The sequence below is a fragment of the Schistocerca cancellata genome, chromosome 6 (genome assembly GCF_023864275.1).
Source record: "Schistocerca cancellata isolate TAMUIC-IGC-003103 chromosome 6, iqSchCanc2.1, whole genome shotgun sequence".
Taxonomy (NCBI): Eukaryota; Metazoa; Arthropoda; class Insecta; order Orthoptera; family Acrididae; genus Schistocerca; species Schistocerca cancellata.
In genome coordinates, this window is record NC_064631.1 from 502170157 (window position 1) to 502193659 (window position 23503).

A 23503-nucleotide genomic window follows, 5' to 3' on the forward strand; every position below is an offset into this window, starting at 1 on the left:
ATCAATGGTGCACCAAAATAATTCTCTTAAAGCAGATAGCTTGTAGATACAAATGTGTGTCTATGTGTCTGGCCTATATATTGCCAAAATGGGTAAGTAGTGGTAGTATGTACCAAAAAGAGAAAGACTGCCAATATATAATCAGTATTAATTTCTAAGTACATCTTATTGGACCCATAAGGATGCCAAAACGATCCTCTCAAAATCATGAACATGCATCTTCCATTTAGCAGATACATAGTAACATACCACATTATTTGAAAAAATGTATCGAACCAAATAGCAAAATTAGAGAATGTCATTGCAGAAATATTTAATGACGTACACTGAGTAAAAATGAGTCAATGCAGACTACATAATAAAATAATCCAAGTGCCAACTAAATTAGCTTTCAATTCCATTTTTTAAATATGTAGAAGGTACGAAAAGGTAAAAATCTTTTTAATATCTGTCAACCGATATAAAATGTAAGGCAGGGCAGCAAACAAATGTCACCTGTGACAAGAAATGGAGGAACCTACAATGGGTACATCAGGTAATTCATGACATAAAGAAGTAGTAGTAGTAGTAGTAGTAGTAGTAGTAGTAGTAGTAGTAGTAGCAGTAGCAACTTTATTCATCCATAGATCTCGTTTTACAAGGATATAGGACATGTCAATTTATTTACAAGTTTAGACTAATTTAAAATAAGCTAATTGGTATACACATACATTTACAGACTTATAGTTAGAGACAAACATTAGATTTCCTACTCGTATACAATACTTTTTTTACAAACAACTTGCTAAATAATGTAATGCCACACTGTTCACTCGTAACTCACTATCAGTCACTGCACGCACTATACATACATTGTTTCATAACACTTCACTCACTACACACACACACCGGAGGCAACAGTTTGTTGCGAAAGCTTGAATTTTGTGTGTATGTTTGTGTTCGTTTGTGTGTCTGTCGACCTGCCAGCACTTTCATTTGGTAAGTCACATCATTGGAATGTTTCCTTCTATTATAACTATATATTTATATATATATATATATATATATATATATATATATATATATATATACCTAAAAACAAAGATGATGTGACTTACCAAATGAAAGTGCTGGCAGGTCGACAGACACACAAACGAACACAAACATACACACAAAATTCAAGCTTTCGCAACAAACTGTTGCCTCATCAGGAAAGAGGGAAGGAGAGGGAAAGACGAAAGGATGTGGGTTTTAAGGGAGAGGGTAAGGAGTCATTCCAGTCCCGGGAGCGGAAAGACTTACCTTATGGGGAAAAAAGGACGGGTATACACTAGCACACACACACATATCCATCCACACATATACAGACACAAGCAGACATATTTAAAAATTTTTTTTTTTTTTTTTTTTTTTTTTTTTTTTTTTTTTTTTTTTTTTTTTTTTTTTTTTTTTTTTTTTAAATATGTCTGCTTGTGTCTGTATATGTGTGGATGGATATGTGTGTGTGTGCTAGTGTATACCCGTCCTTTTTTCCCCATAAGGTAAGTCTTTCCGCTCCCGGGACTGGAATGACTCCTTACCCTCTCCCTTAAAACCCACATCCTTTCGTCTTTCCCTCTCCTTCCCTCTTTCCTGATGAGGCAACAGTTTGTTGCGAAAGCTTGAATTTTGTGTGTATGTTTGTGTTCGTTTGTGTGTCTGTCGACCTGCCAGCACTTTCATTTGGTAAGTCACATCATCTTTGTTTTTAGGTATATTTTTCCTTCATGGAATGTTTCCTTCTATTATAACCATATATATATATATATATATATATATATACACACAGGTCGACAGACACACAAACGAACACAAACATACACACAAAATTCAAGCTTTCGCAACAAACTGTTGCCTCATCAGGAAAGAGGGAAGGAGAGGGAAAGACGAAAGGATGTGGGTTTTAAGGGAGAGGGTAAGGAGTCATTCCAATCCTGGGAGCAGAAAGACTTACCTTAGGGGGAAAAAAGGACAGGTATACACTCGCACACACACACATATCCATCCGCATATACACAGACACAAGCAGACATTTGTAAAGGCAAAGAGTTTGGGCAGAGATGGAATGACTCCTTACCCTCTCCCTTAAAACCCAAATCCTTTTGTCTTTCCCTCTCCTTCCCTCTTTCCTGACGAGGCAACCGTTGGTTGCGAAAGCTAGAATTTTGTGTGTATGTTTGTGTGTCTATCGACCTGCCAGCGCTTTTGTTTGGTAAGTCTCATCATCTTTCTTTTTAGATATATTTTTCCCACGTGGAATGTTTCCCTCTATATATATATATATATATATATATATATATATATATATATATATATATATATATAAAAACAAAGATGATGTGACTTACCAAATGAAAGTGCTGGCAGGTCGACAGACACACAAACGAACACAAACATACACACAAAATTCAAGCTTTCGCAACAAACTGTTGCCTCATCAGGAAAGAGGGAAGGAGAGGGAAAGACGAAAGGATGTGGGTTTTAAGGGAGAGGGTAAGGAGTCATTCCAGTCCCGGGAGCGGAAAGACTTACCTTAGGGGGAAAAAAGGACGGGTACACACTCGCGCACACACACACATATCCATCCACACATATACAGACACAAGCAGACATATTTAAAGACAAAGAGTTAGGGCAGAGATGTCAGTCGAGGCAGAAGTGCAGAGGCAAAGATGTTGTTGAATGACAGGTGAGGTATGAGTGGCGGCAACTTGAAATTAGCGGAGATTGAGGCCTGGTGGATAACGGGAAGAGAGGATATATTGAAGAGCAAGTTCCCATCTCCGGAGTTCGGATAGGTTGGTATTAGTAGGAAGTATCCAGATAACCCGGACGGTGTAACACTGCGCCAAGATGTGCTGGTCGTGCACCAAGGCATGTTTAGCCACAGGGTGATCCTCATTACCAACAAACACTGTCTGCCTGTGTCCATTCATGCGAATGGACAGTTTGTTGCTGGTCATTCCCACATAGAATGCATCACAGTGTAGGCAGGTCAGTTGGTAGATCACGTGGGTGCTTCCACACGTGGCTCTGCCTTTGATTGTGTACACCTTCCGGGTTACAGGACTGGAGTAGGTGGTGGTGGGAGGGTGCATGGGACAGGTTTTACACCGGGGGCGGTTACAAGGGTAGGAGCCAGAGGGTAGGGAAGGTGGTTTGGGGATTTCATAGGGATGAACTAAGAGGTTACGAAGGTTAGGTGGACGGCGGAAAGACACTCTTGGTGGAGTGGGGAGGATTTCATGAAGGATGGATCTCATTTCAGGGCAGGATTTGAGGAAGTCGTATCCCTGCTGGAGAGCCACATTCAGAATCTGATCCAGTCCCGGAAAGTATCCTGTCACAAGTGGGGCACTTTTGTGGTTCTTCTGTGGGAGGTTCTGGGTTTGAGAGGATGAGGAAGTGGCTCTGGTTATTTGCTTCTGTACCAGGTCGGGAGGGTAGTTGCGGGATGCGAAAGCTGTTGTCAGGTTGTTGGTGTAATGCTTCAGGGATTCCGGACTGGAGCAGATTCGTTTGCCACGAAGACCTAGGCTGTAGGGAAGGGACCGTTTGATGTGGAATGGGTGGCAGCTGTCGTAATGGAGGTACTGTTGCTTGTTGGTGGGTTTGATGTGGACGGACGTGTGAAGCTGGAAATTGGACAGGTGAAGGTCAACATCAAGGAAAGTGGCATGGGATTTGGAGTAGGACCAGGTGAATCTGATGGAACCAAAGGAGTTGAGGTTGGAGAGGAAATTCTGGAGTTCTTCTTCACTGTGAGTCCAGATCATGAAGATGTCATCAATAAATCTGTACCAAACTTTGGGTTGGCAGGCCTGGGTAACCAAGAAGGCTTCCTCTAAGCGACCCATGAATAGGTTGGCGTACGAGGGGGCCATCGTGGTACCCATGGCTGTTCCCTTTAATTGTTGGTATGTCTGGTTTTCAAAAGTGAAGAAGTTGTGGGTCAGGATGAAGCTGGCTAAGGTAATGAGGAAAAAGGTTTTAGGTAGGGTGGCAGGTGATCGGCGTGAAAGGAAGTGCTCCATCGCAGCGAGGCCCTGGACGTGTGGGATATTTGTGTATAAGGAAGTGGCATCAATGGTGACAAGGATGGTTTCTGGGGGTAACGGACTGGGTAAGGATTCCAGGCGTTCGAGAAAGTGGTTGGTGTCTTTGATGAAGGATGGGAGACTGCATGTAATGGGTTGAAGGTGTTGATCCACGTAGGCAGAGATACGTTCTGTGGGGGCTTGGTAACCAGCTACAATGGGGCGGCCGGGATGATTGGGTTTGTGAATTTTAGGAAGAAGGTAGAAGGTAGGGGTGCGGGGTGTCGGTGGGGTCAGGAGGTTGATGGAGTCAGGTGAAAGGTTTTGTAGGGGGCCTAAGGTTCTGAGGATTCCTTGAAGCTCTGCCTGGACATCAGGAATGGGATTACCTTGGCAAACTTTGTATGTGGTGTTGTCTGAAAGCTGACGCAGTCCCTCAGCCACATACTCCCGACGATCAAGTACCACGGTCGTGGAACCCTTGTCCGCCGGAAGAATGACGATGGACCGGTCAGCCTTCAGATCACGGATAGCCTGGGCTTCAGCAGTGGTGATGTTTGGAGTAGGATTAAGGTTTTTTAAGAAGGATTGAGAGGCAAGGCTGGAAGTCAGAAATTCCTGGAAGGTTTGGAGAGGGTGATTTTGAGGAAGAGGAGGTGGGTCCCGCTGTGACGGAGGACGGAACTGTTCCAGGCAGGGTTCAATTTGGATAGTGTCTTGGGGAGTTGGATCATTAGGGGTAGGATTAGGATCATTTTTCTTCGTGGCAAAGTGATACTTCCAGCAGAGAGTACGAGTGTAGGACAGTAAATCTTTGACGAGGGCCGTTTGTTTGAATCTGGGAGTGGGGCTGAAGGTGAGGCCTTTGGATAGGACAGAGGTTTCGGATTGGGAGAGAGGTTTGGAGGAAAGGTTAACTACTGAATTAGGGTGTTGTGGTGCCAGATTGTGTTGATCGGAATTTTGAGGTTTTGGAGGGAGTGGAGCTGGAAGTGGGAGATTGAGTAGATGGGAGAGACTGGGTTTGTGTGCAATGAGAGGTGGTTGAGGTTTGCTGGAAAGGTTGTGAAAGGTGAGTGAGTTGCCTTTCCGGAGGTGGGAAACCAGGAGATTGGATAGTTTTTTGAGGTGAAGGGTGGCATGCTGTTCTAATTGGCGGTTGGCCTGTAGGAGGATGCTCTGAATAGCCGGTGTGGATGTGGGAGAGGAAAGATTGAGGACTTTTATTAAGGATAGGAGTTGACGGGTGTGTTCATTGGCTGAGTTGATGTGTAGGTGAAGGATTAGGTGGGTGAGGGCAATGGATTGTTCAGTTTGGAACTGGTATAGGGACTGATGGAAAGAAGGGTTGCAGCCAGAGATGGGAACTTTAAGTGTGAGGCCTTTGGGGGTTATGCCAAATGTCAGACAAGCCTGAGAAAATAGAATATGTGAGCGTAATCTGGCTAGGGTGAAGGCATGTTTGCGGAGGGAATGTAAATAAAACTTAATGGGGTCGTTGTGGGGGTGTTGTGAGGGTGACATGGTATTAGAAGGTGGAAAGTTTAACATGAGGTTGAAATGAAAATGAAAGATAGAAATATATGGGGAGAGAGAAAGGTGAACTAGAAAGCAATTGGAGATCTGGTATGAAAAAAGGCGAAAAAGTGTTGGTTAAGTTGATCTTGTATTGAACTTGGGTTGGTAGACAGCGATGTGCAAAAAGGTTAGGTGGTTGTGTTGCCGCTAAATCACGTTAAAGGACGGAGAAATTCGGGAAAATTTCGAGAAAATTTCGAAAAAACGTATTAAAGGAGTAGTGTTGTGGTGAAAGATTACGAAAATGGGGCTAACAATTGTAGAAAAAATGACGTTAAAACCTGTGGGGAGCGGCTAAAATGATCAGTGATGTGCGAAAAACGGAAGTGGAAATAAAGTTAAAGTTATTAGAACTAGCCGAAATGGTTGTTAAATACGTGAAAGCAGCTGTTATTGAACTAGAAACGGTGGATTTTATAGCAGCGGTAGTGTTGAAAGCGGAAAATAAAATCTTTTGGTTATGGTTGGGAAGTGGGTTACGTATTGTTGAGCATATTTATGGCGGGATAAAATTGTATAGTAGATTACGGTAAAAGGGGAAGGTGAATACAAAGTGAAACTACTGGTAAAAACAGAAAGAGAAAATAAAGAGAAAAAAGAGAAATAAGACGACAGGAAAGATTTCGAAATGCAAAGGTGACAATAACAAACGTAATTGTTGGGTTCAAATTAATGATATGGTTATAATAGAAGGAAACATTCCACGAAGGAAAAATATATCTAAAAACAAAGATGATGTGACTTACCAAATGAAAGTGCTGGCAGGTCGACAGACACACAAACGAACACAAACATACACACAAAATTCAAGCTTTCGCAACAAACTGTTGCCTCATCAGGAAAGAGGGAAGGAGAGGGAAAGACGAAAGGATGTGGGTTTTAAGGGAGAGGGTAAGGAGTCATTCCAGTCCCGGGAGCGGAAAGACTTACCTTAGGGGGAAAAAAGGACGGGTACACACTCGCACACACACACATATCCATCCACACATATACAGACACAAGCAGACATATTTAAAGACAAAGAGTTAGGGCAGAGATGTCAGTCGAGGCAGAAGTGCAGAGGCAAAGATGTTGTTGAATGACAGGTGAGGTATGAGTGGCGGCAACTTGAAATTAGCGGAGATTGAGGCCTGGTGGATAACGGGAAGAGAGGATATATTGAAGAGCAAGTTCCCATCTCCGGAGTTCGGATAGGTTGGTATTAGTAGGAAGTATCCAGATAACCCGGACGGTGTAACACTGCGCCAAGATGTGCTGGTCGTGCACCAAGGCATGTTTAGCCACAGGGTGATCCTCATTACCAACAAACACTGTCTGCCTGTGTCCATTCATGTGAATGGACAGTTTGTTGCTGGTCATTCCCACATAGAATGCATCACAGTGTAGGCAGGTCAGTTGGTAGATCACGTGGGTGCTTTCACACGTGGCTCTGCCTTTGATTGTGTACACCTTCCGGGTTACAGGACTGGAGTAGGTGGTGGTGGGAGGGTGCATGGGACAGGTTTTACACCGGGGGTGGTTACAAGGGTAGGAGCCAGAGGGTAGGCAAGGTGGTTTGGGGATTTCATAGGGATGAACTATGAGGTTACGAAGGTTAGGTGGACAGTGGAAAGACACTCTTGGTGGAATGGGGAGGATTTCATGAAGGATGGATCTCATTTCAGGACAGGATTTGAGGAAGTCGTATCCCTGCTGGAGAGCCACATTCAGAGTCTGATCCAGTCCCGGAAAGTATCCTGTCACAAGTGGGGCGCTTTTGTGGTTCTTCTGTGGGAGGTTCTGGGTTTGAGAGGATGAGGAAGTGGCTCTGGTTATTTGCTTCTGTACCAGGTCGGGAGGGTAGTTGCGGGATGCGAAAGCTGTTGTCAGGTTGTTGGTGTAATGGTTCAGGGATTCCGGACTGGAGCAGATTCGTTTGCCACGAAGACCTAGGCTGTAGGGAAGGGACTGTTTGATGTGGAATGGGTGGCAGCTGTCATAATGGAGGTACTGTTGCTTGTTGGTGGGTTTGATGTGGACGGACGTGTGAAGCTGGCCATTGGGCAGGTGGAGGTCAACATCAAGGAAAGTGGCATGGGATTTGGAGTAGGACCAGGTGAATCTGATGGAACCAAAGGAGTTGAGGTTGGAGAGGAAATTCTGGAGTTCTTCTTCACTGAGAGTCCATATCATGAAGATGTCATCAATAAATCTGTACCAAACTTTGGGTTGGCAAGCCTGGGTAACCAAGAAGGCTTCCTCTAAGCGACCCATGAATAGGTTGGTGTACGAGGGGGCCATCGTGGTACCCATGGCTGTTCCCTTTAATTGTTGGTGTTGATCTACGTAGGCAGAGATACGTTCTGTGGAGGCTTGGTAACCAGCTACATCCTGACCCACAACTTCTTCACTTTTGAAGACCAGACATACGAGGATGTAAAGAGCAACTGATAATAGATGCAGAGGTGACATATCAAGCTAAAACTAAACAAAGGTCACTACACTATGCATACATTGATGACCAAAAAGCTTTTGATAGTGTACCCCACTCATGGTTACTACAAATATTGGAAATATACAAAGTAGATCCTAAATTGATACAGTTCCTAAACATAGTAATGAAAAATTGGAAGACCACACTTAATATCCAAACAAATTCAAATACTATCACATCACAGCCAATACAGATTAAGCGTGGAATATACCAAGGAGACTGATTAAGTCCTTTCTGGTTCTGCCTTGCTCTGAACCTACTATCCAACATGCTAAATAATACAAATTATGGATACAATATTACTGGAACATACCAACACAAAACCCACATTTGCTATACATGGATGATCTAAAACTACTGGCAGCAACAAATCAACAACTCAACCAATTACTAAAGATAACAGAAGTATTCAGCAGTGATATAAATATGGCTTTTGGAACAGACAAATGAAAGAAAAATAGCATAGTCAAGGGAAAACACACTAAACAAGAAGATTACACATTGGATAACCACAGCGACTGCATAGAAGCGATGGAAAAAAACAGATGCCTATAAATATCTAGGATACAGACAAAAAATAGGAATAGATAATACAAATATTGAAGAAGAACTAAAAGAAAAATATAGACAAAGACTAACAAAAATACTGAAAACAGAACTGACAGCAAGAAACAAGACAAAAGCTATAAATACTTATGCTATAGCTATATTGACCTATTCATTTGGAGTAGTGAAATGGAGTAACACAGACCTAGAAGCACTCAATACACTTACACGATCACAATGCCACAAATATAGAATACATCACATACATTCAGCAACAGAAAGATTCACATTAAGCAGAAAGGAAGGAGGAAGGGGATTTATCGACATAAAAAACCTACATTATGGACAGGTAGACAATTTAAGAAAATTCTTTCTAGAACGAACAGAAACTAGCAAAATACACAAAGCAATCACTCATATAAATACATCGGCTACACCACTACAATTTCATAACCACCTCTACAACCCTTTAGATCACATAACATCAACAGATACGAAGAAAGTAAATTGGAAAAAGAAAACACTACATGGCAAGCACCCGTATCATCTAACACAGCCACACATAGATCAAGATGCATCCAACACATGGCTAAGAAAAGGCAATATATACATTGAGACGGAAGGATTCATGATTGCAATACAGGATCAAACAATAAACACCAGATATTACAGCAAGCATATTATTAAAGATCCCAATACCACAACAGATAAATGCAGACTTTGCAAACAAGTATACCTTATTCCTTATTGTTCTAATAGGCAGTTCTCATGCTTCATTATTACTGCCTGTATAATTTCCAATAAAAGGTTCTTTAACTACATGAGAATCAGGTAATGTTAATACTAAGTGGCTCTGGTCAAAATCAATCCTTCCTTGACATATTGTTAAGAAATCTGTGCCAATTAACATCTCAATACTTAAACCAAGCACAGTTAAACAAGAATGGTGTATTATTATGTCGCCTTACCAATTGGTATCAAAGCTTCATGCTGTATGGGTCTAGAAACTTTTCCAGGAGCACCAGTTATTCTTAAACCATTTACTTTCATGACAGCTTATTTATTCTTATTAGGAATAGAATCAAAGAACACTTGGGACAAAGCAGTAGCTTCACTGCCACTATCAAGAAGACAACACACTATTACTCTTAAGATGTTAGTTTTTATAATAGGGTGAGTTATTCTGGTTTTAACAGGTTACTCAATAAAGTCTTCTAATAAATCCTTTTTAATCTGTTTCCAGCTAAAGTAGTTTTGTTCAGCTGCAAGTACATTCACACTTAGATTCACTGGGTCATCAATCTCTTCTGTTCCCACTATCTTTTCCAACCTGTTCACCAATTTTAAATCAAAGCACTTGACAACTTTTGTTTGCTGCACATCAGCTAAACTACACTCTACCTTTGAGTGACTGTGTCCCTGCACAAGATTGCTATATATAACACTATTATTGTCATTTAAAGTTTGTGGCAAGTCAATACAGCTAATAGGTTCCTTGACCTCATTATTATTGGTACCCCCTTCATCCATTAATTCCTCCTTCTCAAAACCTTGCAAAACTTCCTCTGCTTCCTGTACCAAAACCTTAGCCTTCATATTGCCATTATTGTAAAAGATGTAAGCCTTTATTTCATCTTCATCCTTATCAGATTTAAACCTGTTAACTTGTTCCTCCCTGTTATCTGTAGTGTTTTCCTTTTCCTTCTTGACCCTAAAAAAAAAAAGTCCAAAATGCTGTCAACTATATAAGCAGGAGGTTTAGCATATCACTGGTACTGTCTGTTCCCATTTCATCATCCCTGTTATCTATTTGGGTGTGCTGACTGACTGTGGTATTATTAAATTTTTTTTTTTTTTTTTTTTTTTTTTTTTTTTTTTACTGGCTGTGTTACTCAGATAGGGTAGTACTTGGCTCTCCATCTTATCTCAATTACACATTATTTACAGTTCTGTTTTTGTTGTAATAATTATTGTGAAAGCATAGTAGCTGTCTCCCAGCTCTTCCTCTATCACAGCCTTGACCACGATAAGTTGATCTTGTATTCTGAACCTCCATACTTCTAACATTCATGTTCCCACTGTCATTATTTCTGTTGTTTACATAACTATTAGAAGACCTATCATTATTTTGCACCCACTCCTCAGCAGTAGCTACTCTCTCAACTTGCTTCAGATACTCAGTGATCCTATACACATTATCTCTAGGTGCAGAAATGATTCTTTCCTTCCAATACCAAATCACTTTACCTTCTAGTCCCATTATAATCATTTCTGATTTAATCTTTTCTGTCAGGTGTGACAGCCATTAGACCCACTTTCTAGAGAACTCTCTTACTGACTCACATCCTGGAGCAAACTTTTTACTACTCCAAACACTCTCAAAACATTGTTTTGTTTGTTGTGTGACCAGCACTCATTAAGAACTGCAGTAGTAAATTCGGAAAGAGTTTTGTATCTAATGATTGCATCAGTTGACCATCGCAAAGCATCTCCTAACAAATGACTTCTTATGAAAGAATTTTTTCTAATTCCAACTTTGCAATAGGCAAAACATCCTCAAAATCATTCCAGAACTCTAATAGGTGAATTTGTTTGTCTGGATCAAAACATGAAAATTGATTAGGTCTGATGAAAGCTGCATCAACTGAAGCAACATTTTGTAGAGTAGTATTACAAGAGTTATCAGAGATTACTCAATTTTCTGTGTTAGTAATACTAGTATTTAGTCCCTCTGCTTGTAGTTCTACTGCTTCCGCTCTGTCAGAATTTCACAAAATCCGATTTTATTTTCTTAATATCTTTATGACAAGTATGAACTCTAGTAGTTACTTCTTCAAATTGATTAGAGCATAGTTTGGATTCATTGCCTATTCTTTCTGACAACATTCCTTCCATAAGTTCATCTGTGCCTTTGAAATCTTTGCTAATTTCAGCTTTGAAAGTACTATGCAATTTAGTTAGCTGTTCCCCTATTTTGACTTGCAGATCATGGTGGTCAGAATCAATTTTATAATTTAAATTATTCAGTTTTGAGATCATTCTTTATTACTATTCTGTAGTTCTTTAGTATTAGCTGCAGTCTTACTGTTCAGTTCTTTATTATTATGCTTTAGTTCTTTATGATGTGATTCATGTTTAGCAAACAGTAATTGCACCCAGTTTGGTGTTCTACATCGCCACTTAGCATTACCACCAATTTTAAAGGAGTATGTAGCATTCCCTGACTTGGCTGAATTTCAGAAATATTGAAGTCCGTCTCATTATCTGATAAGTCTACTAATTCTACTTTTTCATTTTTGACCTCAACTTCATTTACCTTGTCATCAGAAAATGGTTCTAACTTTGCATTAACACTGAGCTTTACTCCTGATTCTGGATTTATTACTTTGGCAGAACCATCCTCATTAATTTCAGTTTCTAAATCTGAGGATTCATCGTCAGAGAGTGGTTCCATCTTAACTTCACATTGTTCTTATCCGTACATTCCATTTTCAATAGCCTGTTGGAAGCAGTTAACAAATATTTGAAATATTCTTGACTTGACTTAATTGCTTGACCTCAGCAAGCAATGCCAACATGGTGTACTGGAAAATGGTATGTGATGCATTGCAATGTAATGCAGGCAGCAGCAGCAGCAGTTGTGTCAGTGAGGATGGCCTACTGCTGTATCTCCAGGGGAGGTCTTGGCACCAGTGAGCAGGTGCAGCAGCTTGTAGGTAGCTTGCAGGTCCACACTGCTCTATGATGATGCACCATCTTCTTCTAACCTCAGCACTGGTGGTAACTGTGATCTAGTGTTGTCTTATTCACCCCTCTGTCACAATCAAAGTTACTGGGGCTAACATTCACAGTTTATTTTCCACGTTTGTGGTGAGCGATTAACTTTGATGATTAGAAGTCAGGGCGGGAGACTTATTTAGTTGGAACTTACTGTAGAGGTCACCTCTCAACTGCTCATAGTGCTGTGTATATTAGGGACATTATTATTATTATTGACATTTTTTTCTCAGACTGTTAAGTCTGGTTAAAAATGGAACGTGACGCGGACCTTGTTCAAGCGTGACTTCCTTGTAACTGTATGGTACATGTTATATTGCATTTAGGAACTTTCGGGTAATTGAACATGTATCAATAATTACAGATTTTTGTAGTTGTATATATATGTTTGGATGTAGCTGTATTGCATTGATGTACTGGTGGATATTGTGAGGTATGACTCCTGTAGTTGATAGTATAATTGGTATAATGTCAACTTTATCCTGATGCCACATGTCCTTGACTTCCTCAGCCAGTTGGATGAATTTTTCAATTTTTTCTCCTGTTTTCTTCTGTATATTTGTTGTGTTGGGTATGGATATTTCAATTAGTTGTGTTAATTTCTTCTTTTTATTGGTGAGTATGATGTCAGGTTTGTTATGTGGTGTTGTTTTATCTGTTATAATCGTTCTGTTCCAGTATAATTTGTATTCATCATTCTCCAGTACATTTTGTGGTGTGTACTTGTATGTGGGAACGTGTTGTTTTATAAGTTTGCGTTGTAAGGAAAGCTGTTGACGTATTATTTTTGCTACATTGTCATGTCTTCTGGGGTATTCTGTATTTGCTAGTATTGTACATCCGCTTGTGATGTGATCTACCAGCCATGCTGGTTTTGTGGGTTTCTTCTGTGTGTTGGTTTGTTCTGATCTCTGCCTAGTGTGTATATTTAGTGTAGTGAGTGCTCCTATATAAACCAGTAGTTGTAACTCTTCCATAGTTGTGTTTTCATTTATTTTGTTGTGTATGATTGAGTTGATAGTTTTTATTGTTGTTTCGACTTGTGGGTTATTTGGCGGTCTATGCAAGAATGGTCTAATGTCTGTATTTGTGTCTTTGTATTCTATATATGTCAGCTGAAATTTCTCTTCTATATCTAACACATGTGTCTCTTCGTGTTCTATTTGTGCTTGTTCTGGTGGCTGTGTTAAGATTTCATTTTCCTCTGATTGTTTAATTGATGCGTGTTGGTCTTTGTTTGTTTGCTCTGGGATGTTTGAGTCCATTACTGTATTTTCTTCTTCTTCTTCTGATTGCACATTATTTTGTTCCAGTATTTGTTGTACTTGTTGTTTGATGTTTTCTAATTCCGACTGGGGTATCCTGTTATTTTTTATTATTACACGGATCTGATCAGCTAGTCGTTGTTCTGTTAAAAATTTTAATTCCGGGTATCTGGTAATAAATGTTGTGTATACTTGTGATCTGTATCCAGTTGTGTTGGTTACTAGGTTTGTTGCTTGGTAATAACAGAACATGAGGTGTCTATTAACTTCATCTGACCATCTCATCCTCTGTCTTTGTTTTCCTTCTAGGGTGGTTGCAGGAAGCATATCCTGCAAAACACCTCTATTTGGATTTAAATCATTTTCCAGTTGGCTAGCAGTGTCGTTACCATTGTGGGCGGGCATAGGGTTCGAGCGTCGTCCCCGACCATGACGGCGCTTGTCCGAGGCTTCTTTAGTTCTGTCCTGAACCAAGTAATCACACTAAAAGGGGGGTTAGCCCTATTAGTGGTTTGTTCTTTTCGTCGCCTTTTACGACTGGCAGAACATACCGGAGGCCTATTCTTTTCCCGGGCCTCCACTGGGTTTATTATTATTATTATTATTATTATTATTATTGTTATCAGAAATAATACTGTGTGTGTGTGTGTGTGTGTGTGTGTGTGTGTGTGTGTGTGTGTGTGTGTGTGTGTGTGTGAACTTTTACTGAATATGTTAATCAGATAGAATTCAAAACTTTTACTTATAGTCATAGTTCCTGAACCCGCTGATTAAATAGCTAGTAGGAACATTTACTTTCAGTGGGCACAATGAGAATGTGGACTTGCAGACTGGAAATTATGGTCAGTAGTTTTCAGGCTATTGTAGAAGACGATGATGAACAAATTCAATATTATTAACACACTGCCCCACAAACAGATTACTTCCTCCCACATCAATGTTGTGAAATGACCATGATGAAAAAATTTAAGATATTAGAGCTAATATAGAGCATTACTGTAAGTCATTCTTCCCATGTGCCATTCATGAGTGGAACAGGGAAGGCAACTCTTTGTGACAGGTAGAACATCCACAAGAATGCATTAGTGTTGTTCATGTTTAGTTTTCTTAACAGGTCTGTTAGGATATATAATGTGTGTGAACATGCCAGACGAGTGGTTAGGTGTAGGTCATTGAGCTGTTGTGTACTCTTGTGAGACGTATTATCAGCAGATAATAATATTTGAAAGGGGCCTCATTGTGGGATCCCATTTGGCTCTCTGGTTGAATCATGCAATTTGCATATTTCTGGGCCTTTTTGATGTGACAGTAGCTCAATGTTGGACTGCATGAGCATGGAGGTATATTTGTCATCAAGGTTCTGGTTGACCATATCTGACCACCACGAGGGAAGAGCACCATATTGTGCAGTAAGCATATCGCAACATCTGTGCCTGCCATCCAAGAACAAGTAATTGACTCCCTGCATCATTGGTCGGAGACTGCAGCAGCCCGACTAGGGAATTACCTTCCATTGTGTAGACTGCCATTAACACAATAAAGCGGAACCGCAGGACTGCTACGGTCGCAGGTTCGAATCCTGCCTCGGGCATGGGTGTGTGTGATGTCCTTAGGTTAGTTAGGTTTAAGTAGTTCTAAGTTCTAGGGGACTTATGACCTAAGATGTTGAGTCCCATAGTGCTCCGAGCCATTTGAACCATTTTTTTAACACAATAAAGACAGCTGTCTTTGGAGTGGTGCCAAGACAGGAAGCATGGACTGCTGATGAACAGCTCCACATTGCATTCAGCAATGAATCGCAGTTCTGCACTACCCCAGATGACCATTGTCAGCAATTATGGAGGTGACCTGGGGAGAGATCTCATTCTTCCACTGCTTTGGAGAGGCACAGCGATGTTACTCCTGATATCATGGAGTGGGAGCCATATTGTATGACTTTATATCACAGCTGGTGGTGATTGTCAGAATTCTGATGATATAACAGTATGTCATACACACCTTGCATCATCATGTATTACCACGTGGCGTCACTTTTCTATGGAACAATACTTGTCCACACGTGGTGCACGTCTCTGTGAACTGTTGGCTTGATGTTGAGGTACTGTGGCCAGCAAATTCCCCAGATCTGTCTCTTATGAAATATGTGAGGTGAGCTTGAACGTGAAGTCCATTCCAGCACCAGTGTATAAGGTATAAAGAACTGGTTACAATAGTTGTGGCCCTGTTTTCCTCAGAAGAGGATAGGGTGACTGTGTGACAGCTTTCCCAACCAAATTATTGCATGTATCGAGGCCAGAGAGCATGCAATATTGTACTGATAACTGGGTTCATACTGTCAAGTTCTTCATAGATTTGACACAATTTTGTAATCTATGAATGATGCAACGGGTCTCTAAAGAGACTGCCAACACTATGCTTGTGTTCCTCTTCTGGAATATTGCTGCACAGTATGATATCTGTACCAGGTGGGATTGAGGGAGGTCATTGAAAAAGTTGAAAGAAGGGCAGCTTGTTTTGTATTATCACAAAATAGGAGAGAGAGTGTCATGCATATGACACACAAATTGGGCTGGCAGTCATTAAAACAAAGGTATTTTTGCTGCGTCTGCATCTTTTCACAAAACCTCAATCACCAACTTTCTCCTCTGAATGTAAGAAATATTTTGTTGATGCCAGCCTATATAGGGAAAATGATCATTGTAATAAAATAAGAGAAACTGGAGCTTACACAAAAAGATTTAAGTGTTCATTTTCCTTGCTTGCTGTCCAAGAGTGGAACGTTAGCGAAATAACATGAAGGTGGTTTGATGAATCCTCTGGCAGAGACTTAAGTGCAAATTATGAAGTAGTCATATAGATGTTCATGTGGATCACATAACCTCCCACCCTCTGAAGTTTCATCTAGTTTCCTCTCCCCTTCTGGGTGCTTCCCTTTTCTTGTATCAGGCAGTGTGTATTAAAATTGTCTTCTTGGTTGACCATAAAGTGTTAAATCAACATTATTCAGAACTAATATACATATCAGGACCCACCCAGATAGCCATATGTGTGAAAGCACCACTTCTGGAATGGGGAGTGCACTTGCCCCAGATCAAATCCGCCCACGGGTTGGCAATGAGGGCCAGCCTGAAGTGGTTTTTCAGGCTGGTACCAAGTTGTGCCTCAGTTACATGAGTCACAAACTTTTAGAAGAAAAGTTTTGCTCTCTTTCACATGAATAACATTTTGTGCAGACAGGTGGGGTACACATACTGTATGCCAGGAGAGGGGGAGGGGGTGGTAACAACTTGTTGACAGGAAGGGCATCTGTCGACTACTTAAATTAACCATGCCACATCTGTTAATAACCATATTGACACTGCATTGGTGTGGGACAAAGGTGCAAGAAAATGAACAAGAGTGTATATATATGATAAAAGGTATGGATGCTCATAAGTAATCCATTATTACTCAAGATCACAAAAACTGTTGTATAATTATGGTAACTGGTTTCTGCTAAACCAGCTAGCCATCTTTAGAGTTGAAGTTTTATACAAAATTGCATGTGAGGGAGAGTAGTGTGACACAACCTGTCATTATGACAAAGTTTACACAAAGTGAGAACAAACCAAATATGACTAACACTGCTGTGTCTAATCACCAGGCCAGTAGGAGACACTCTGACAACAATAAATTCTGTACTTATGCTTAACAGTAGTCATGGGCCAACCTTTTTGCACATGTACAGCTCAATGAATACATATGACCTAAAAATATACATATCTACTAGGACACAGTGTGTCATTATGTCATTGCAAAGTTGAAACCATATAATTCTTACCCAAATATGTGAGAGCATTGTCACATTGTACAGTAACATTATATTAGCCAGTATCCACATATGAAAAGAGCTTATCACAACTGATGGACAAATTTATCCCTTTTACATAGCACCAATGCAAAACAGAGTAAATTGAAAATGCCAATGTCAGAGCAGGCAGAACACTGATTGATGTTAGGTGCTTGTGGCAATTTAAGAAAACCTATGTGCCACCAGGTGGCATTGCAGTTATAATATATTAACTAAAGCAGAAAAATAACTGTAGAAACTATTATGTGACATAGGTATACAAAATGTAATAATAATAATAATAAAATGGAGTAACACAGACCTAGGAGCACTCAATACACTTACACGATCACAATGCCACAAATATAGAATACATCACATACATTCAGCAACAGAAAGATTCGCATTAAGCAGAAGGGAAGGAGGAGGGGGATTTATCGACATAAAAAACCTACATTATGGACAGGTAGACAATTTAAGAAAATTCTTTCTAGAACGAACAGAAACTAGCAAAATACACAAAGCAATCACTCATATAAATACATCGGCTACACCACTGCAATTTCATAACCACTTCTACAACCCTCTAGATCACATAACATCAACAGATACGAAGAAAGTAAATTGGAAAAAGGAAACACCACATGGCAAGCACCCGTATCATCTAACACAGCCACACATCGATCAAGACGCATCCAACACATGGCTAAGAAAAGGCAATATATACAGTGAGACGGAAGGATTCATGATTGCAATACAGGATCAAACAATAAACACCAGATATTACAGCAATCATATTATTAAAGATCCCAATACCGCAACAGATAAATGCAGACTTTGCAAACAACAAATAGAAACAGTAGATCACATCACAAGCGGGTGTACAATACTAGCAAATACAGAATACCCCAGAAGACATGACAATGTAGCAAAAATAATACGTCAACAGCTTTCCTTACAACGCAAACTTATAAAACAACACGTTCCCACATACAAGTATGCACCACAAAATGTACTGGAGAATGATGAATACAAATTTTACTGGAACAGAACCATTATAACAGGTAAAACAACACCACATAACAAACCTGACATCATACTCACCAATAAAAAGAAGAAATTAACACAACTAATCGAAATATCCATATCCAACACAACAAATATACGAAAGAAAACGGGAGAAAAAATTGAAAAATACATCCAACTGTCTGAGGAAGTCAAGGACATGTGGCATCAGGATAAAGTTGACATTATACCAATTATACTATCAACTACAGGAGTCATACCACACAATATCCACCAGTACATCAATGCAATACAGCTACATCCAAACTTATACAGGGTGTCCCAGCTATCCTGTCCAACCAAAATATCTCTGGAACAATAACAGCTATTGGAAAACGACTTTCACCGGTATAAATGTAGGGCTGGGGCCCATGAATGTACATATTTGGAAACATTGTAAAACGAAAGCATATGTGTTTTTTAACACAAACTTAGGTTTTTTTAAATGGACCTCCTATATTTTTTCTTCAGCAATCCATAGCATGACAGCACATACACAATGGCGTTGACTGCATCGCAATATTCCCATTACATCCCGAGATATTGAGACGCGAAGTTGACGCTTGAAACACCCGACGTGCGCTGCTAGTGCACGTCCTGAGGCTCAGGCATGAACCCCATGCTGCTCGTAATAGCAATGTGATTGGCATGTGTAATCACACCTCCGTACTTATCAAGAGGTTCAAAACAACGGTAAAACTTTTAGTCCACTTGTTTGTTTCACTAAAACCATCAACATGAATTTTACCATTACGAGTGAATGATTAACTGTCACTTGCACTAGATCTACAGTAAAGTAAAGTTTTAACATTGAACGGCATTACCTTTCTAGTAACGGATTAACGATAAGTGAAGTTAACTTTGTGACTGACGTTGGGGTACACAGATATGTTACAGAACCGCATCACCCCTAGCCTATGGGATAAATACCTGCTGGAATGTACGACGTTAATGCAGGATGGCAGCAGACCGTATTATTTGTTTTGGACCTCTATAAGTATGGAAGTGTGATTACGCATGTCAATCACATTGCGATTACGGGCAGCATGGGATTCACGCCTGAGCCTCAGGACATGCGCTAGCAGCGCATGTCGGGTGTTTCAAGCGTCAACTTCGCGTCTCAATATCTCGGGATGTAATGGGAATATTGCGATGCAATCAACGCCATTGTGTATGTGCTTTGTCATGCTATGGATTGCTGAAGAAAAAATATGGGAGGCCATTTAAAAAAACATAAGTTTGTGTTAAAAAACACATATGCTTTCGTTTTAGAATGTTTCCAAATATGTACATTCATGGGCCCCAGCCCTACATTGATACCGGTGAAAGTCGTTTTCCAATAGCTGTTATTGTTCCAGAGATATTTTGGGTGGACAAGATAGCTGGGACACCCTGTATATACAACTACAGAAATCCGTAATTATTGATACATGTTCAATCACCCGAAAGTTCCTAAATGCAATATAACATGTACCGTACAGTTAAAAGGAAGTCACGCTTGATCAAGGTCCGCGTCACTTTCCATTTTTGACCAGACATAACGTCTGAAAAAAGAAAGAAAGAAAGAATAATAATAATAACTGTAACTAAACAAGTAGAAAAGTCCCAGATAATGACAAAGTGGTAAAATGCCCCTAGAGGGCATAAAATTTTGATGTAGACTAGTTCAGAATAATGTAACCAACCTAAAGCATTTAAGTATGCAATACAAAAGGATATAAAAATGTAAGTAAGTGAGGACTGAATCTAAGACCCATTTGTTTTATCATCAGAATTTCCCATTTGTTTTATCATCAGAATTTAAGATAATGTCATAGGTGATGCAGAAACATGGAATAGACTGCATACCAGCATTCATAAGAACAATGTTCACGTAGTGAGTATTATGTAGCTCAAAGGCACTTGTAAAATTTGTGTATCTTTTAAAAATGACTCATAGTACGTAGCCTACCTGAATTACAAGCCTTCACAGCATTCCATTCACCATTATACATATGAGGAATAAGTCCAGGGCATTCCACATCCCCTAAACTATACTCAAAAGTCCCTCCTGATGTTTCATTGCCCACAGTTGGCAATGGAATATCAGGAGGAAGAATTTCTACTGTTCGACCATAGCCTCTTAGCCCAGAAGTTTTAATTAATGAAGACACTAGCAATGAAAGCCTACATGTTATGATAATGAAGAAGGGCTATGGGTCAATGGAACATATCTGAAATGCTTTCAATTAACAGGTGACGTCATTCTTTTTGCCTATAGTGCAAATAAACTTTAAACAATGAATGAAAAGAATTAATAGAATAAGATTGACCAGAAAATCAATTTAATAAAACTAGATCGAATAGGGTATTCCAAATGAAGCTTCTACGTGGATGAAACAAGAAGTTAACGATTAGTATACTAGATGTACCATCAGGAATGGTCAGTATTCATTCAAAGAAAAAAGCCTAGTTAACACAGGCTCTAAAATGCATACCATAAGAGTTATGAACACTTATTTACCTCTGATACTGTGAAACACTCTCTTCTACTGCTCATAGATCTTAAGGTTTGCATTTTAGAGCTCAAGCTTACTAGACAGTTTTTTCTTGTTTTTGTCTATATTACCTCCTCCCAAAATATGGGAAGCAAAGAGCTTGCGGTAGAAGACATTTGTTTCACAAATACTGAAAGTGAAGTAGTACTCACATCTCTTAATGTGTGGATTTTAGAACCTATGTTTACGGGACTTATTTTGCTTCAAATAATGACTCCTGCCATATCCCTGAATGTTGACCATTCCTCCAGGGACACCCTGTACTTTACCAATTCTAACTTGGCATAATAAAACATAAACTAAGTGTGAGAAAACCTTCCAAAAACTGTGGCAGGTTAGCAGGAAATGGAAAACTGCCTGGAAATTACTAAGTGAATTCAGGAACTGACAGCAGTAAAAGAAATTATTACGATTGTACTGAAAATGAAATGGAAGCAAGTAGGAGATTAGCCAGGTGAATGGATACTAGGTGAGCCAAGGAAAGGCTTTTGTGGATTTCAAAAAACAAGAAAAGATCAAATAGGTAGATAATATTAGGAAACATGGAGGAGCAGTGGGGATGTCTAAGCTTAAGGCCATATTGCATGGAGAAGACAGAAGAAGCACATGAAATAGTTGCGCTATCGATGAAGATAATGATTGACTATATTGTTCACTTAATAGTGTAAACATTAGTTTTACTCTTCTTAGCACTGTTTTAATGTGTATGTTAATATTTCACAGTTGTTGATTGCATTGGAACAAAGTCTGCAAAAATGTACCTTATAGTGTGCCAGAGATTATCTCTGTAGTGCTCTTAAATTTGAATAAAAGTATATGTCGTACTACAGACTTGCTTTGTTTTTCTCCAACAGGGATGGACGAAGCAGATGTGGTGTTTATTGTGCAGCAAATGCTTGTATAGAACAGGTTATACAGCATGGAGAGGTAGACATTTTCCAGGCTGTCAAGACTGTTCGTAGGCATCGTCCTCAACTAGTAGAAAATATGGTAAGGACATAACAATGTATGGTCTGTTGAAACACTTTAAGACTTTGTGAACCAGAATTGGTTGACAGCATTTGATTTAAGCTTACTGGTTTGACTTCGGTATTAAAACTTGTAACCTGTCATCTACAGTATCACTCAAAAGAATTTTGTAGTTAAACTAGTAGTTTGATATGTATGTTTATCTATACAAAAAATCCAAACAAACTGGTTGTCAGACAGAAGATTGCTTGACCTTGCCATAAACACTGTTTTCAAGGGGTTTGTAAGTATTTTGTAAAATAGGAAGAGTGCAACAAACCTAATTACATGAAGAAGCTCTAATTCTAATACTTTTATTTACTTTCAGCTATGCCTAAAAGTAAACAATATCCAGTAGATTTCAGACAAGGTGTCTTAGGAGCACTGAGTCAAGGCCAAACTCAGTCCTTTATCGCAAAGGCGTTTGGCATCTCGCAACAGCTTGTGAGTGTCTGTGCCTGGCTTCAGAAAAAAATGGTGTTGATAGAGAACAATGCACAAAGTAAACTGTAAAATCAGAAACACCTTCAGCAGCCCTTTGATGAACAGACAGATCGCATTGTTGAAAAAGAGGTCTACGCATCCCAGTTTCTGAATGCTGGCTCCTATTCAGACCACTACACATGAGGTTGGATTCTTCCTACACGTCAGTCAGGGGACCTGAAGATGGCATAGTGAAACACTGAAACTGGTCACATAAATAAATTGCATTTGAAATATAGATGGCTGAAAGCCAAGAAGAAGATAGTGTCATCTCATACCTGACCCCAAAAAACCAGCCCAGGCAATATATGATAATCTGCATGTAAAACACAGGGTGAAGGTCCATATTTCAGCAGCTAAACATCACTTAGCAGCTATAGATCCAAATGGCAGGCAAACTTCTCAAAAACTTATGATAGTGCAAAAAATAAGGAGGTCACACTGTAGATTGCTAAGAAGTGCACATTGTGAACCACTGAAGACTGGTCAAAAATTTTATGGAGTGATGAAAGCAAGTTTAATCTCTTCTCCCCAGATGGGATCCAGCAGGTTCGATAGCCAACAAACTAAAGTAATGACAGAAAGTGCCAAATACCCACCATGGAGCATGGAGGAGGAAGTTCCGTAGTGTAGGACTGTTTCTTACAAAACATCGAAATTTGTGGGGTAAGGGATAGTCCAAAGTATGAGGAAACATTAACAGACCACATGACATGTCACAGAAGATAAAACATGCCTAATAATTGGCACTTCTGGCTTGAAAGCAATCCAAAGCATACTTCTGGCCATGTGAAGACAGTTCTAAAGCAGCACTCCTGAAAGAAAGGATATCGCGGAGACATGGCTTAGCCACAGCCTGGGGGATGTTTCCAGAATGAGATTTCCAC

The 23503-nt window shown here is 39.8% G+C and overlaps 1 protein-coding gene across 1 annotated transcript in view; it reads left to right on the forward strand.

The window, feature by feature from the left end:
* The window catches only part of LOC126190835 (receptor-type tyrosine-protein phosphatase kappa), a 707747-nt gene that overhangs the window by 657571 nt on the left and 26673 nt on the right, over positions 1-23503 (forward strand). The window contains exon 14 of the mRNA XM_049931411.1: positions 21980-22115. Within this exon, the coding sequence (XP_049787368.1) occupies positions 21980-22115 (136 nt within the window). The remainder of the gene's footprint in view (positions 1-21979; positions 22116-23503) is intronic.